This window comes from Aethalodelphis obliquidens, unplaced genomic scaffold (genome assembly GCF_003676395.1).
Source record: "Aethalodelphis obliquidens isolate GAN/ISIS:26980383/991018 unplaced genomic scaffold, ASM367639v1 scaffold9, whole genome shotgun sequence".
NCBI classification, from domain to species: domain Eukaryota; kingdom Metazoa; phylum Chordata; class Mammalia; order Artiodactyla; family Delphinidae; genus Aethalodelphis; species Aethalodelphis obliquidens.
The window spans coordinates 43467659-43485306 of NW_020837953.1; the positions used below are offsets into that span (position 1 = coordinate 43467659).

Consider the following 17648-nt stretch of genomic DNA (forward strand, 5'->3'; position numbering starts at 1 on the left):
AGGGATGCTGCTAAACATCTTATAACTCGCAGGACGACTCCCACAGCAACCACATGGCCCGAATGCCAAGAGAACTGAGAACAAGAAATCCTCTTCTAGGCTATGAACAAGTGAACAAGTCCCTGCCCTCACCATGCTTAACACTCCAGTAGAAAGACACAATGCAAGTGAAAGAAATATAATAGGCCATGAGTGTTACAGAGGAAAACAAAGCAGGTCAGGGGAGTGAGAGTACCTGGTGGGGAGCTTTTATAGGTAGGATGGCCAGAGAAGGCATTCCTGAGAAGAATTCATTTCAGCAAAAGAAAGTGCAGGAAGGAGACCAGAGGATATCAGCGGGAGGAGCATTCAAGGTAAAGGAGAAGCAAGTGCAAAGGCCCTGAGGCAGGGGTGTGTGTGGCATGTCTGAGCAACGGAAAAGCAGCCCACATGGCATAAACCTGAGAACTAAGTTGATGTGTAGAGCTGAATGAAACACACACACAAACACCCCACGGATGGCATCAAAACTCTCCCCCTGCAACCTTCTTGGCTACTCCTCCAGGAGCCACTGGGCCAAACCCAGGACCACAGTGAGGGTCACATCCTCAGTCAGCAAACAGGTTCCCCTCTGGCATATTAGACAGGGGACAAAGAGACATCCCAGGACTGCAGGTACCCTGAATCACCCATCTCCACCAAAGGCTAATGTCCCCAGGCCAAGCTAGGAGTCCCCAACCTCTCCCCTAACTCGAGCTGGCCCCAGGCCCCTAGGTATTGAGGCCCCTCAGCCTCAGGCCAACCCAGCAGGTAGAGATCCCCTCAGCCCCCTCCCAGCAACAACAGAAAGCCAGGCAGCTAGAGCCCTGCCCATCCCCGTTAGATGACACCAGATGCTCACCCATCCTGCCAGCTGTACTGGCGTTTGTCTGCTGAATGAATGGATGAGGAGATGAATGAATGACGCATTCCACACCAGCCAGCAAATACAGCTTTTAAAGGAGGCAAAAACCCTGCAGGCAAAGTGATTCCGCCACGCCTGCAGCAGCTCAGCTCTCCCTGGGGCTCTTTCTACAACTTGATTTATTACATCTGACACAACTGGGTATCCACTGTGTGCCAGGGACCCGGGTGGGGGCAGACGGGGGCTACAGGCGTGGGGGGGGTAGAGTAAGAAGAGCTTTGGAATCAGGCAGACCTGCATTCGAACCTCCCCACCCCCTACCCTCCAGTTCTATAACCCTGGGAAATACCATAACCTCTCTGAGCCTCAAGCTTCCACATCTCTAAATGGGAACGCCACCTTTCAAGAGTTGCTATAAGGAAGGTTTCAGCAAGATTCTGTAGTTAGAGCCTAAGCATGCTGCCTGGTACTTAGTAGGCATTCAAACAACAGGTGCTATTGCGGTGCTAATAATAAGGAGGAAGACCCCCCAGTACCTGCCCTCAAGGAACTTTCCATCGATTGAGGTGGATAAAACACAACCAGATTAAAAAGCAGAATGTAGTCTGTCCTAGAGAGGGATGAAGGGCTGGGAGTTCAAAGAGCAGAGGATCAAATCCAACTGGGAAGGACTCTCCTGGTGGCACAGTGGTTAAGAATCCACCTGCCAATGCAGGGGACACGGGTTCGAGCCCTGGCCCGGGAAGATCCCACATGCCTCGGAGGAACTAAGCCCGTGCGCCACAACTACTAAGCCTGTGCCCTAGGGCCCAAGAGCCACAACTACCGAGCCTGTGTGCCACAACTACTGAAGCGCACGCGCCTAGAGCCCGTGCTCTGCAACAAGAGAAGCCGCCACAATGAGAAGCCCGCGCACCGCAGTGAAGAGCAGTCCCAGCTCGCCACAACTAGAGAAAGCTCACACACAGCAACGAAGACCCAATGCAGCCAAAAAAATAAATAAAATAGAAAATAAATAAATTTTTTTAAAAATCCAACTGGGAGAGTGAGGAAAGGCTTTGGCGTGGGGGGTGGGGGGAAACGTGCAAAAGACCCTTAAGGATGGGGGAAAGGGTGCACCACGGAGAGAGACAGCATGGAGTACGAAGATACACAATGGCCGTGTTTCGTAGGGTATAGGGTACGATGCAGAGGGGTGGCAGGAAACACCCGGAGACCTCACTCGCTCTGGCCTGAGACACCTGGGGGTTTCTGCCTTGGCCACTGGGAGCCTTTTGCTTCCCAGGCAGGGAGAGAGGCACTCCAATTTGAGGAGGGCCACCCCAGCGATGCCACCAAGGAGGATCAGTGGGAGAGGGGGCAGGGGCCAGGGGACCAGCTAAAAGGCTGTGAAGACAGTCCCGGAGGAGGGAACCTGAGCTGATACAGGAGCTGGGCACACGGGAGGGAAGTGAGAGACTCAGGAGAACCCCTCAAGCAACTCCAAGACTAGGAGCTGCTGTCCTGCAGAGAAGCCCTGTGCCTCCTCCCCCCAGGGGCTCATATGTCCCCAGGTTCGCTGAGGCACGGTGATGCCCCTAGTCTTGGCACACTGCAGTCAGGCTGGGGACCAGAGCCATCAGCATCCACACTCGAGTCTCAGACCTGGGACTCTCCTGACCTCCTCTGTTTACAGAGCAACCTCTGGGGCAGCGCCCCCAGGTCCCACCCTGGCACCAACTGTGAATGAGTCAATTCTGGTCTGACCACCTCCATCCTCTGCCCTTGAGAACTGAACTCTAAAGGTGTCTTTAGCCTTAGCCAGTGAGTCACCTCACATGAGTCAATGCCACCTCCCACCTTCCTCCCTGGTCAAGATATCCAGATGGGTCAGCACACACCCATCCATCAGGGTAAGATCGTGAGGAAAGGATGAGGCACACCTCCTCCCAGCCAAGAGGGGAAAGGAAGAGGCGTCCCTTTGGAAGAAAGAGAGCCCCCCATGCCCTTCCATGAAACACAAGGAGTTTGCTGAGCCTCAGTTTTCCTTCTCTGCAAAATGGGGCTATTCTTTTTTTAAAATTAATCAATTAATTAATTTTTTTGTTTGTTTGTTTTTGGCTGCGTTGGGTCTTTGTTGCTGCACGCAGTCTTTCTCTAGTTGTGATGAGCGGGGACTACTCTTTGTTGCGGGCTTCTCATTGCGGTGGCTTCCCTGGTTGTGGAGCACAGACTCTAGGCGCGCAGGCTTAGTAGTTGTGGCGCACGGGCTTAGTTGCTCCGCGGCATGTGGGATCTTCCCGGACCAGGGCTCGAACCCGTGTCCCCTGCATTGGCAGGCAGATTCTTAACCACTGCGCCACCAGGGAAGTCCAAAATGGGGCTATTCTGTCTTACCAGACCATGGAGACAGCCACAAGAGGCAAAGGTGGAACAATCCTCTGTACACTCTCTCTCCCTTGCTATTGTGGTGGGTGCAGTTAGCGCTGAATAACAGCTCTGGGGTCTCTGCTCTCTCCATTTTCCTGGAGCCCCTTAGACATCATGTTTGTCTTGATAACCAGCCCAGAAGTCCTCCCTCACCCCTGTCGCCCAGAGCTCAGGCACAGATCCTTGGGGAGGTCAGCCCAGGGGAACCTGAGGGCACTGTCTCTCTCCCTATCACCCCAGAGTCCACAGACGGCAGGCTCTGAAGTGGCCACTGGACACTCCAGGTGGGTCCTGGGGAAGGCGTCTGGGCAAAGGGCATGGAAGACAGTCCACAGTCTGACTGTGCCCTTATTAGATGCTACCGCACGCCTGGCCCTGTTCTTTCACACACGCAGCCCCAGTATTTCTAAGAAAGAGGAAAACCGTAGCTCAGAAGGGAGGAAGTCTTCTGAAGAAGGTGCCGGGCATCTGTAGTGGGGACAGAGCCCCAGTACAGATCACTGCCTACCCCCACCCCCAAGTCACCCCGGAGAGGCCAGGGGTCGCAGGGATAACGGGAGTTGGGTTTCACAGTCTGGCTGGGATCTGCCCAGGGCCCGCTGGCCGGCCACCGACGGCGGAGGGACCAAGGTGAGACTCCGGGTCGCGGTGGCCAGAGTTCCGGCCCCGGGCGCACGTGTGCCAAACCCGGGGTCCCCAGAGGGTCCCCAGCGGCGTGCATCTGATCCGGTGTGGCGGGTGCGGCGCCTCCGTCGCTCGGAGCCCCGCACCCCTGTCACGGCGCCCCGGACGCCCCGGGGCGGGGGACGCGCGCCAGCCTGGGGTGGATGGCATGGCGCCCCCCCCGCCCCAGACAGGGTCGCGCGAGTCACCTACCTGGGTGGGCACGGCGCGCCCTGCGGCCCAGAGCTGCAGTCCGACGGCCAGCGCGGCCCAGAAGGCGGTGGGCACCATGGGTGCGGGCGGCTCGGCGGGCCCCTTGCGCCCTCGCGCCTCCGCTCCCGCTCCGCTGCCTCTGGCGCCTCCGACTGAAAGCGAAAGCCGGCGCGCGGCCAAAGAGAGGCCGGGGGGCGGGGCGGGGCGTGGACACACCTCCTCCCCGCCCCACACAGCCGGCCGCCCCGCCCCCAACCCCCACCCCCCACCCCAGCTCTGCCAACCTAGCGCTGGGTCCATACCTCCAGCGCCAGCCACTCCCAGCCCTCTGAGACCCTCCAGCCTCCTTCTAACGTCCCCTCCCCTTCGAGTCACCCTTCCCAGCGGGGCTGGTGGGATGGGAGAGGGGGCAGGAGATCCGCATTGGGGTTGGGCTCCCACCAGGCTTGCGGCTGCCCCGAAGTTTTGTCTCTCGACCTGCCCTGCGTCCACCTACCCCTCCCACCTCTTGCAGGCTCCCCACTCCCTTGGCGGTGGGGCACGAATTTGGTGAAACATCCCACACAACTGACATTAGTTCACGGGCATTCTAAATTATTCCCTCATTAGACGTTATCTGACTTTAGAGCCAGACCACCTGGGTCTGCATCTCTGCATTAACCTCACAGAGGTAGACCGAAGATTGAAAGTTATATAACACACATACTATAGTATATATTATATATGTATGTAAACTTACAAAGTAAGTATATAAGTAACTTAATAAGTTCTGTATACATCTTAGCTGTAATTACTGTTATTCATTTGCTCATTTATCCTTAAGCATTCCTCATGCCCTCCTCAGAGTGAGCCGGAGCCTGCCCTGACCTCCTTCTTGAGTCCCCTGTCCAGGTGGCTGACCAGTAAACAGAGGCTAGGACAGAAAGCTGTGGGAGCCCAGAGTGGGCTGGCCCAGGCCAAGGGCCGTGAGGGCTGGTTCCCCTGGAGTTGACATCTGAGCACCCACTCCAGCTTCCAGCTGCACCCCCTGTGCTTTGAGTGCCAATCCTAATACCAGGGCCAGCCCTGCGGGACCAGAACATATTCCCCCAGCCCTGGGAGTCCTTGCCCCCAGCACATAGGGCGTTTCTGAGGGGCAGGGTGGCAGGAGGGGAGGCTATTCTGTTCCCTCACTGCAGGCTGCCCAAAGCGAGGTTCCGGGACCCCTGCTCTGGGCCACCAACCCCTGTGATGGAGACAGCAAGGATGATGCTTCTAGGTGCTGAGTGAGAAACTGGGAAGTGACACTTGGCGGATGGAAAATCCCACCTCCTGATCAGGAGGCTGGGAAATTACCTGGTTTCCACACGTTTCTAAGACATGGGCCATGCTAAGGGCGAGGCTAGCACAGCCCACAACCTTAACTCTGCAGAGAGGGTCAGACTCTAAAGCTAGCATGAAGCTTTCTTCTGGCCCTTACAAGTCTTGTCTGGGAGCAGTTTGGAGGAGTCCCTGATCCATAAGAGAGAGCCAAAGGCCAGGAGTGGGGTGTCACCTGGTGAAAACAGGAGCAAACGGTTCTCCATGGATGCCCCCTACACACCTCAAACCCAGTGGGCCCCACTGACTCATTGCCTCCAATGGCTCCCCATCCCAGGGGGTGGCAACACCACCACCCAAACGTGGGGATCCTCCTGGGATCCCACCTTCCATCCCAGCTCCACCAACTGGACTCCAAGAGGTGAGTGACAGCCAAGCCACCAGGAAAGCAAACCCTCTCTCTAGTGATTCTGTACAAGGTACTTAATACAGAGGAATTGGCTGTAAAGATGTTAGAGAAATTAAAAGAACAATTAGAGGAAAGGGAGACTAGTCTGAGATTAACAACTGCAAGAAGCCACCACCATCTCTGGGGCCGGAAGTGGCGTTACCAAAGCCAGGAGCTGAGGCATCTGGGGGCATCTGGAACCGTGGAGGAGACAGAGCCACTGTTAGAGACGCGCGTGAAGCAGAGAGGAAGAAAATATCCGGCTTCTCCCTTCCTCCCACCCTACAATCTCCTACCAGTGACTCCCATTGACCAAACCGAAGACAAGAGCCACTTAGCAAAGGAACCTGGGAAATGTAGTTTGTTCGGGTCAGCCCACTGCAGTGGAGCGGGTGGTGGGTGGGGGGACAAGATGGCAGGGCCTGGAGCTGAGCGCAGGCAGATAACAGGCGAGGGTCTAAGGAGAAAGTCTCACTCCTTGTTACACTTGCTTGGGGGACCTATCTTTTCCCAGACTCTGCATGAAATCCTGCACAGGTCCTGGAGCTTTTCCAGGCACTCTCAGGCAGGAAGAACCTTCTGGTCTACCAGATGAGAGTCCAGTGCTGCCCTGGGAGCTCAATAGAGCTACAGTCTTTTCTCCAGGGGAGTTTCTTCCCTTCTCCAGCTGAACCCAGGCTGGATCCTGCCTGGGTGTGGGAGGACCCGGCGACTCCTCTCTTGACTGCCGAGTGTGGTTGGGGAGAGGGTTTTGGAAGCAAAGGGCACAGTGTTTCATAGCAGCTAGAGCTGTCACCCCACACACATACACTGGGGCCTCTGGGAGGCAGTTTCTGGCTCATTCTCTCTCGGGGCACTTTTGCAGGTGTCTAGGAGACCTTCTTGCTTATTCCTCTGACCATGGCTCCCCAGCACCAGGGATACCTGAGCCTCCTGCTGGCCATGGCTTACCATATCCCCCTTGAACCCTACATGAGTGGTGGTCCTCCAGGCTCCTCCTGCCCAGGGCTCCTCCCCATAGGAGCTGTAATTACTGTTATTCATTTGCTCATTTATCCTTAAACATTCCTCATGCCCTTAAACATTCCTCATGCCCTCCTCAGAGTGAGCCGGAGCCTGCCCTGACCTCCTTCTTGAGTCCCCCCCGTGGACTCCTCCAAACTCCTCCAAAGGCATAGGAAGCACTATGGGTCAGAGATGACCCAAAGCCGGCTTCCTCCCCAGAGCCCACGGTTGCCCTTCAACCTACACCTGGAGCAGCCCGGCTCACACCCATGCACCCTGTCTCGCTCCAGCTCTGCCGCCTCAGTCCCATCCAGCCACAGGCTCCAACTCACATCACGACCTTTCTGGAGCACCTGCTGGGTGCCATCCCTGGGGTGCTGGGTGCTTAGTAGTGCACAGGCGCTTGAGAGTCTCCCATCAGTCTTCTGGTCCCTAAACGCCTGCGATGTCAAGCCAGGGGATTCAAGCACATAGTCAAGGAGCTCTGCTCATCTGTCTGCCTCTCACTGCTGGACTGTGTGGGCCTCAAGGGCAGTGGGACTTGGTCGTGGTCCCCTCTATTTCCCTGCTGACAAGGTGATATCCAGAGTCGGGGCTCAGTAGGTTTGAAGTGGATAAGGGCTGCATACAGGACGAGTGTACACAGGAGGCAAGAAAGGGGAGAGGAAGTGAGTGAGCGAATGAAAGTCTGAGTGAATGTCAGGGTCCAGGCCCCAGAATCCAGTCCAGCTCCATCACTCCCAGACCCTATGCACTCTGCCAGGTCTCCCAGGCCATGCATCTCTTAGACCCCTAGTCCCATGACGCAGAAAAATCCCACTTGCTCCTCGGTAATGGGTAGCAGGCAGGCTTCCAGCACACAGGACCATGGCCCTCTGGTCCCCAACTCAGGGGCTGCGTGTACAGTTATCTGAACCCTGGGGCTCCCTGGAGGCTTTCCTCACTTCCCAGTGCAGCCCATAGCCCCCAGCCATCTCGCACACACCACCCCAGCAAGCTGATGCCCGTGCTTTACAAACTGGTGTCGAGGAAAGCTTAGCCACGGCAGGCATCGTGCACGAGAACAGCCAGCCTGTCCACCAATATTTACTGAACACCTACTATGTGCTGGGTGTTCTAGTGAACCGTTTGGAGGAATGGCTCTCCAGCATCAGCCAGCATCAGAACCATCTGCAAGTCTTGTTCCACAGGCAGATTCCTGAGCCCCACTCCCACGTCTGTTGAGGGCCTGACAATTTGGCTTTTTAATGAGCCCCCTGGTGACTGACAGACACCTTTTGGGAAACAGGGTTTAGCTGCAACAGGTGCCGTGGTTGAGAGTGGTTCGGAAGGCATTGCTGTGGTCGCTCTGGGAAGGGGAGTTTACACTGTGGGGGAGGTCTCAGAACCCGCCATCAAATCTTGTGGCCTGGTCTCCAGGAGTTCCAGTGGGATCCTGTCTTGGGCAGCAGGACCCCCTCCCCAGCCCCACCCAGCTTGGCCCACAGCCTGGGCAAGCAACCTTCTCTCATCCTGCTGTCCTGCTTGTCTCAGCGCCCGGGATGCTCTGGGTCAGCCCCTTGATGACTCATGTCCCAAAATCTCGAAAAGGAAGTAGCGCTGGGGTGAGCCACATCTCTGCACCCATCTCCTTCATCTGTCGAGGCCTCCCACCTGCCCTCCTGCCTACCCCAGGGCCATGTCTTGGGCTGAGCTGGCCATACCAAGCTTGGGGCAGGGGGTGCCGGACCAGGAAATACTCCCCCAGCTCCTGTCCCCATTTCCTTCCAAAGAAGGGGAGGGCAGCTCTCCCTCCCCACAACCCTCAAAGAGGACCCCAGGCAATTTGGGGAAGGTTGCCAAGAGAGCCTCCAGGCGTCCTCCTCCCTCCACTCGACTGAAACCTCCCTGTTCTGGGTTGTCTCTTCCCAGGAACCAATCCCCAAACCTGCCCCAAAGCTTCTGGAGACCCTTAGTTTCTAAGCCCAGCAAGTGGGCCCAGCTCAGACTCAGGGGAGTTCCCATCCTAGCCCCCTCCCTGTGTGAGGGCCTAGAACATCTAGAACATGAGGGCACTGGATTAGATCAGGGGAGGCAGGCTGCTTTCAGCCTAAATGCTAACTCTGCTTGGTGGTAGCTGCCTAGGGCTTCATGTTGAAAAGGATTCTGAGCCTGTGTGTGGCCTCTGCAAGAAAGGATGCTTAACCAAGTAGCCAGGTGTGTGCTGGGTGGGGAAGGAGGCAGCCACAGCAGATCACCCGGCCTCTGCCGTCTCTGGACTAGGTCCAAGTGCCCCTCCTGTCCTGCCGTTCAAGGACTCTGAGGTCCATGAGATGTGGGGGCATGGGGATGGAGCTGGGCTGGGCTTGATTCTAAACCACTGCCTTTAACAGTACAGAGGGGGGACGTCCCTAGTGGTCCAGTTTAAGAATCCGCCTTCCAATCCAGGAGACGCAAGTTCCATCCCTGGTTGGGGAACTAAGATCCCACATGCCGCGGGGCAACTAAAGCCTGTGTGCCGCAACTACTGAGCCCTTGTGCCGCAACTAGAGAGCCCGCATGCCGCAACTACAGAGCCCACATGCTCTGGAGCCCGCACGTCGCAACGAAGAGCCCATGCACCGCAACTAAGACCCAACTAAGCCAAAACAAACCCCAAAAACATAACAGTACAGAGGGGACATATCTGTCCTGCAGGAATGACCACCTTTGATCCCACTCAGGGCCTTCCACAATGGGTAGTTCTCCCTTTCATCCTACTGCAAACCAGGCTGCTGCATTTTACACCCATCTGTTTTTTAACCTGACATTGTCTTTGTCTCAGTTTTTTTTTTAATTAAAAAAAAATCCAAAGCATAATATAAGAAACACCCATATTCCCACTACCCAGAATTGACCAACGTTAACAACTGGGGCTGCCCTCCTTCCTCTCTGACTTTCTATCCTATCACTTGACACCTCTGTTCTGGCTGGTCCTGCACAGGCAAAGCACCTGGATCACCCGTCCTCCAGACACCTGTGTGACTCCCCCCCTCACTTTGGTCCAGTCTGCTCAAATGCCGCCTCCTCAGAGATGCTTCTCTGAACTCTCCTAACTAAAGTTACTTTTCTTCATAGAAGCTAGTATAAGTTCTCTATTTGTTTATTGTCTCTCTCTCCTATGATGGCAGGAACCTTGTCTGTTCTGTTCTCTGCTGTGTCCCCAACACCTAGAAAGCAGTACCGGCACTGATTCGATTTTTTTTTTTAATAGTAGGCTCTCAGTAAATTTTTGTTGAATTATTTTTTTGCTTCAGATTCTTCTCTAATTAAAATCAAAGTCCTTCTTGACCCCCAGCCCCTGGTCTAGTCCCTTGTCTTTCCCCCCAAAGGTAACTATTCCTCTGAGTCTGCCATGTTTCTCTCAAATCTGTCTTCTGCCTTTACATGGAAAGGAACGACAGGGAGTATTATTATACACGTGCTTCTGTGTTTATATCAACATACCAGGCACGCTCTCCTGCCCCCTGGTTTTTCCCCCCACCACCCCTCGGCTGTGTTTCTGAGAACTTTCCGTGTTGTTGAGTTCAGACCTGGTCCTGCCCTGCACGCCTGACCGCCACTCCCCCCACCCCCTCCCCCACCTCCGTTTCTGTTTACCTGCTGCCCTGCGAATTGACTGTCAGGTGTTTGCACTTCTGGCCCCAATGCACATTCTGGTACCTGTCTCCTGAAGCAGGGGATTGAGATTTTCTCTAGGTCGTAAACCTAGAAAGTAGCACTGCCAGGCTGTGGGGTTTACACATTTTCATTTTCGCTAGGTCCTGCCAAATTCCTCTCCCAAGGGGCTGTGCCGTTCACACTCCCAGCAGTATGTGAGGAGTCTCCCTCCCAGGTGCCCACATCTGCAAGGACATTTGATCTTGTCAGCGGGTTTCTTTTGATAGCCCTTTATATTTTCAAAGGGCTTTCAATTCTGCTTCCTCTTTCCAGCCTCACCAAGGTCCTGCCATATTCCTTTCCTCTAAAGGATGAGTCTCCCCTCCCCCAACTCCCAACCCCCAGTCCCTCACCCCTCCACCCCTACGTTCATTCCTTCTGCCCACCTACCCACCCCACCCTCCAAACCCCGCTCTCACTGACTCTCCTTCAGGCCCTGGAAGAGCCAAGAAGCAGCTGGTCCTTACTTTCTAGGTAAAGCCTCAAAGACAAGGAATGCCTGCTAGACACACTCTGGCCTCAGTTTCCCTGCCTCGCCTTGAGTTCTCCACCCCATTACAAACTGGGCCGCTCCCAGCCTGGGCAGGTACCCAACCCCCTCGACTAGTCCCTCCTCCAGCCCCTCCCCCCTTTGGGTAAGTGATTCCTAGCTATTTTATAACCTGGTCACTGGTGTGAACGGAATCTTTTTTTGCATAACTTCTCTCGCTCTCAGGTACATCGGGTTCAGTGAATCATACTCCTCAGATCTTGCCTTACAAGCCTCCTCTCTTGCTTTATTTTCCCCCCAATCCCTGCTCCCCACCCCCACCCCCATAAACTCAATCCATGTGTCCTTGTAAAGCACATGGTGGTGTCTGTGGGCGTTCGCATTTCTCTGAAGTGGGACTGCCAGATCTTGGAGTCATTGTGTATCTATTTCACCAGCATTGCCAGAAACTTCTCCAGGACCGCGACGCCAGCCACACTCCTTCCCATCAGCATGGTCACAGGGTTCCCCTTTCTTCACACTCTCCCCAAAACTCACCATTAGCCAACATTCTGATTTTGGCCAATTTGATGGGTGTGGAGTGGAGCCCACCATTGTCTCATTTGCATTTCTCTGAATATTCGTGGGTTTGAGCACCTCTTCATTACTTAGTCATTTGGGTTTCCCCTTCTGTGAACTGCCTATTCATATCCTTTGACCATATTTCTATTATTTCCTGTCTTTTTCTTGTAGCTTTGCAATAATTCCTTGTATATTCTACATATTAATTCCTTGTCATTTTTAGGTATCACAAACACTTCCCCATTCTGTCATCTGTCTGGTATCTTGGTTTATAGTGTTCTTTGTTGATTCAAAAAAAGAAAAAAAAAACTTTAATTTTAATGTAATTCAAATCCATAAATTTTTTGCCATTTTGTTCTTAGCCAAAAGATCCTTCCTTACAGTGGGATGTAAAAATACTTTCCTATATTTTCTTTCATTAGCTTTATGATTTTACATCTCACATCTAGGTTTTTCATACAACTGAATTATATGTGGTATATGAGATCTAGAGACCCAACTTCGTTTTTCTCCACAGAGTGAGTCAGCCTTTCCTATACCATTGGCAAAATAGTCCATCCTTTAATCGCTGATCATAATTGCATGGGTCTGTCGCTGAACAATTCCTTCTGTTCCATTCATTCTTGTTCCTAGGCTACTTGCACATATTTTTTATTGGTAGAACTTTGTAGAATGTTTAGTATCTGGTAAAGTGAATCTCCTTAGCCCCTTTTTGAAATTCACTTAATTCTATAGGTTCTTTATTCTTCCACACACATTTTTGAATACACTTGTTAAATTCTTCAAATTCCAGCTGAGATTCCACCCCCCCACCCCTCCCCCGGTACGCGGGCCTCTCACTGTTGCGGCCTCTCCCGTTGCGGAGCACAGGCTCTGGAGGCGCAGGCTCAGCGGCCATGGCTGACAGGCCCAGCCGCTCCGCGGCATGTGGGATTTTCCCGGACTGGGGCACGAACCCGTGTCCCCTGCATTGGCAGGCGGACTCTCAACCACTGTGCCACCAGGGAAGCCCTCCAGCTGAGATTTTAATTGAGATTGCACTGAATTGACAAGAAAATTTGGGGGAGAACTGACATCATTGCAGTATTAATTTAGCTCATCGGCAACGTGGTATATATACCCTTCACCAATAAATGAAGGAAGAAGAGCTTCTTCTGTGGCTTTTAATAGTTTCCCCCGCCCCCGACCGGGCATTCGGGTGTGGCAGGGTTAAAGTCGTCAGCGCTCCTCCCTAACTCACCAGCTTCTACACCTGGGCTCCCATTTGATGTTTGCAATAACTCCAGGCGAGCTGAATGGCAGGACCTAATAGTCCTTTGTGTAGATGATTTTAAGGAGTTTATCCAAGTCCACACAGCCAGCACGATGTGGACACATGACCTCTCCGCATTAAATCTTGATACCAATGCAGGTGTTGAAGAGTAAACACTATGATACGTGGAAAGTACCTGGCTCATAGCAAGCACTCAATAATGATGTCCATTAGGATGGAAACCCAGTTTATATTACAAGACAGATCCAAGGGTTGCTGCTTCAGCTCAAGGGGGCTGGGGAAGGTTTTCTCCCCTCTAGCCTGGCTTTCTCCTGAGGTACTTCCCCAGAGCCCTAAAATCCCACGGTCGGGATCGGTGATCGCAGACTCTGTAGAATAATGGGAATAATTAAAAATCTGAAGTAGGCAAAAGTGATTCCCTAAGGTAGCACAGATGCTGAGAAGGAGCAGGTCTTGTAGGTTAAATAAAAGAACAAGAACTAAAAGCAGGAGGCCTCTGGGCATTCCCTTCACGATCAGCAGAAGCAAATCCTCTCAGGGCGGCCTCCATGGCGATGGGGTTCATGCTGACAGTCTCAGTTATGGATTTCTAACAATTTGTAACTGTAGGATGAAAATGACTTTAACAATGTGAGTCGGGCTATGAACAAACACCCATAACAAGTATAACCATAAGTTGGGAGATTTTATTTTATTAATAAGTCACTGAAGATAATTTTTAAAAATTATTTAGAAGAAGGAAAGAAACCAAAATGTTTGAAGTGCTTATAATGGGAGATGGGATCATGTATAATTCTTGTTATTTTCCCTACACTTTTTTCTATTTTTATTAGTTTTTCTTTTTCCCCCAAATTAGTTACTTCTCTATTTATAAAGGTGTGTAGTTTTTGTTTTAAGTTTTAAAGCACCAGCAACCTGGGTGCTAGTCCTAACAGCCACTGATTCCCTATGTGACCTCGGGCACATCTCTCTCCTCTCCAGACCTCAGTTTCCCCATCTGTACTCTGAGAGGGAGGGGCTGCATGGGGCTCTGAGATCTGGGGGGGGTTGCGAATCCCTCTTGCACATCAGCCCTGCCCCACATCGGCACATCCCGCCTGGGCCTACCAGCCCAGATGGCCTACAGGTGACACTAACAAGAACATTTTTTTCTCATTAGCGAAAACTTGGCTCAGAGCAGGAACGGCCAAGGAGCCAGGAGGGGTGACAGGGCCGGGGAGCCATTCCCCACCAGGCTGGACATGAGGTGGCTCTGGGCCCATTTTCCTGACACAGTACCCAGCCCTCCCTTTGGGAGATGCCGCACAGGAGACCCTGCACGTCAGCAGTGCCCAAGTCACCTACCTCATTTCCCCAGCAAGCTTTCCTTTTCCCAAATCAAAAGAAGGAAGAAATAAGTAATTTTTCCTGTGCTACAATTTCCCAATCTTCACTCATTTGGATGTTTACGAAGACACGTCTACCAGCCACAGCCGGGCAGGGCTGGGCAGGGATGACTCAGTTGTGGACACAACTGCTGCAGGAACTCGGCGGGTGGAGGCCAAGCACTTGGAGGAGGACAGAGGGACCCTGGCTGAGGAGCCCGGGGGCTTCTTGAAGTAGGTGGCAGTGACTTGGCCCCCTCTAATTCATCTCCCAGGTGAAGTCTGTCTACAGGACGTCACTCCCAGGGAACCAGAGCCCCACACCCCCCGTCCCAGGCATGTCTTGCCTGACCTGCAGACTCCACGTGTAAGTACTGAGCACCTCCTGTGTTCTAGGCAGAGTTCTACGGCCCCTTCACCTACAGTTCATGGAGATCCTGCTCCAGCCGTGCACCCACATGAGGATCCCAGAACATTTAGTTCCCAGGAATGAATGGTGGCATTTCAAGCACCAAGAAGGCATCAACTTGGCCACCCTCTAGACCTGGGCTCAAGTCCTAGCTCAGACCACTTACTGCCGTGTGACCTTGACCTTGAACAAATCACTTCATCTCCCTGAGCCTCCATTTCCTCACCTATAGAATGTTGGGGGGAGGGGGGAGGTCCCATTCTAAGTTCCCTGCGGGGATGCTGTAATGATCAGAGTTTGGGAGTCCACCGCACCTGGCACATAGTAAGTGCTCAGTAAATGCAGACTCAGAACTTAATGGTGGCCATACACTCTGCTTGCCCACGTTGGAGTCCTGCGTCTCCCCCTGGTGCAGGGGAAGCTTTCCCTGTGAAATTCCCGAAGTTCTCAGCCTCCCTCTTCCCCTTGACACCCAAAGGAAACCCCGGTGGGGCCCCAATTCCACAGCAGTTCCCAAGCTCTCCCAAGGTTGTTGCAACTTCCCACCAACCTCCCAGCCCAGCCCTTCCACTCTCCCTCCCAGCTCCTGCAGAATAATTCCTGCCTCTGAAACCAGCTCCATCACTTCACCCCTTTCTCCCCCAGAGATCTAGAGATCCGAATGCAGGGGTGGGGCAGCCTCCACCCCTGCCTCACAAAACCCCTCATTTCTGACACCCCAATCACAACGGCTCACTTCCCCCTGCATGCCCCAAATTTCTCCAAACTTCCAGATTTTGTCTGACTTGTGTGAAACCCCCAAGCCCTGGCTGCGCACCTGACCCACACCTAGGACCCCCACTGAGCTTTTTGTCTTTGTAGCAGTTACCACTGGCTAAGGTGTCTCATACACTTTTTATTGTCCCTCTCAATGAGGGCAGGGCTGTGTCCCCAGCACCCAGCAGCAGTTTGAGTTCAATAAATATTTATTGAACAAATTAATGAATGAGTTTAATCTTTGCAGCTTCTCTTTGGCATAGGGGCTTATTAGATCCAATTTACAGGGGAGGAAGTGGAGACCCACCACCTGGGCTAGATGCCATGCGGTGGGCACTAGAGCCCCACGCTTACCTCCGTCACAGCAATGACCATGCCCTCAGCCATCACCTGACTTCAGAGCAGTCTCCCCAGTTGGGCTTTGACTCCTTGAGAGCAGTACCATGTATCCCCTCCCTTCCCAGCCCCACTGTGTTCCTCAGCACAGCTCCTGACACGCAGTAGGTGCCCTACACAGATCTGTTGCTTGAGTGACTAAATGAGGGGCTGAGTGAATGAATGCATGAATAAATTCATCTTTTCATACAGAAATTTTTTTTGTGCGGCTTCTGAAACTAGGCCTCCAACCCTCTTCATAGTCAGTGCTGTGGGAACTTAGAGGACACAGAGGTCCTGGTCCTGGATGGTCCTGGAAGGCTTTCTGGAGAAGGAGGAGAAAGTTGAAGATAGAGGTTTGGGAGTTGGGTCACTGAGCGAGATTTCACGGTGGGGATGTGCCCTTCATATTTGGTGACTTGGGAGGAACACAGTTGGGTTTCAGAGGGGTTTCAGATACAGAAGCTATGCAGGCAGCAGGACAGGCCTGGGAGAGCCAGACTGGCAGACTCTGGCCTGTAGGCACTGGGGAATTATCGAAGGTTCTGTGAGAGAATGGCCTGGTCAGAGCTGGGCTTTGGAAAAGAAAGGTGGACAGGAGTCAGAGGACAAACTCCATGCCCTGTACATTTACTGAGCCCTGTACTTGCCCAAACAGTGCTCTATAGGGCCTGGGACTCAGGGTTGGGGCCACAGCACATTGGTGACCCCAGTCTGAGCTACAATGGAATAGCATGGCCAAATGGTTGGAAACTCAGACTCTAGCCAGATAGCCTGGGTTTGTATCCCGGTTACACCACTTAGCAGCTGTGTGCCCTTGGGCAAGTGACTTAACTACTCCGTGCCTCGGTTTCCTCATCTGTAACATAGGGATAATAATAGCCACCACTTCCTAGAGCATTGTGAGGTTTCAATGATATAGCCCCAAAGCCTCAATAATTGAGTTCTTTATTATTTCTCTAACGAGTGTGTGACTTCCTGGATGGCAGGGATGAAGCCTCCTACATCTCTTTTGTCTGAGCCCAGCTCACAGGGGCGCAGGGTGGCTCTCAGGGAACTTTTGATAAACACGCCTGGCCCAGGGGACCTGGTCCACCTTGAGAGTGCCCCAGTGTTCGTTCACAGGGGGTCTTCCGCCTGAAGCGAGGAGCCCTCCCTTGACACCTGCCTAGGCTGTGGGTATTTCCTGAGTGAAGCATCATCTCAGTGAAAAACAGTGTCCCTGCGACAGCCTGTCGTTGCATAATCTGCCCACAGCTCTCTGTGACTTCCTGACCGGGCAGCCCCAGGGGGGCCCCTTCCTGCCCTGGAAGGTGCCAGACCCTGCGCCCCTTCTCAGGGGAGGCCCAGCAAGAACTCTCGCAGCCTCAGTTTCCCCATCTGGGAAACTAGGGCGTTGGAGCTGATAATTTCAAAAGCCTTAAATGTTCTCGAATCAGACAGATTCTGGCCCTGTCCCACTCTGATTGCGTGGATCCCTGGACGCACAGGTCAGGCCCGTGGTCCAGAGCTCACACTCCGGAGACAGACTTGGATTTGGTGATTCAGCTTCCTTGAGGTGACGTAGGGAATAATAAGAGTCGAATTACTGGGAGGAAGAAATAAGGCAATATGTGAAGTGTGGGGCACAATGCCTGGCACCTAGTAAGATCTCATTCCCTGACACTCCTATTGAGGGGTGGGGGCTCCATCCCCTCCCCTTGACTCTGGGCTCTGTGTGGCAAAAGTGATGGCTATGCCCCTTTCTGGGCTCCGATTTTATGAACCTGGCAGTTTCCACTTGTTACGGGGTTGTTTGCTCTAGGAACCCAGCCACCATGAT

At 53.2% G+C, this 17648-nt stretch overlaps 1 protein-coding gene across 2 annotated transcripts in view; it reads right to left on the bottom strand.

Annotated features, from left to right (window-relative positions):
• TNFRSF1B (TNF receptor superfamily member 1B) overlaps nucleotides 1-4310 on the bottom strand; it is a 35956-nt gene extending 31646 nt beyond the window's left edge. For both annotated transcript variants that reach the window (XM_027110145.1, XM_027110143.1), the window contains exon 1: nucleotides 4169-4310. In XM_027110145.1, coding sequence (XP_026965946.1) covers nucleotides 4169-4246 — 78 coding nt within the window. In that variant the 5' untranslated portion in view covers nucleotides 4247-4310. The remainder of the gene's footprint in view (nucleotides 1-4168) is intronic.
• Nucleotides 4311-17648: the final 13338 nt, after the last annotated feature.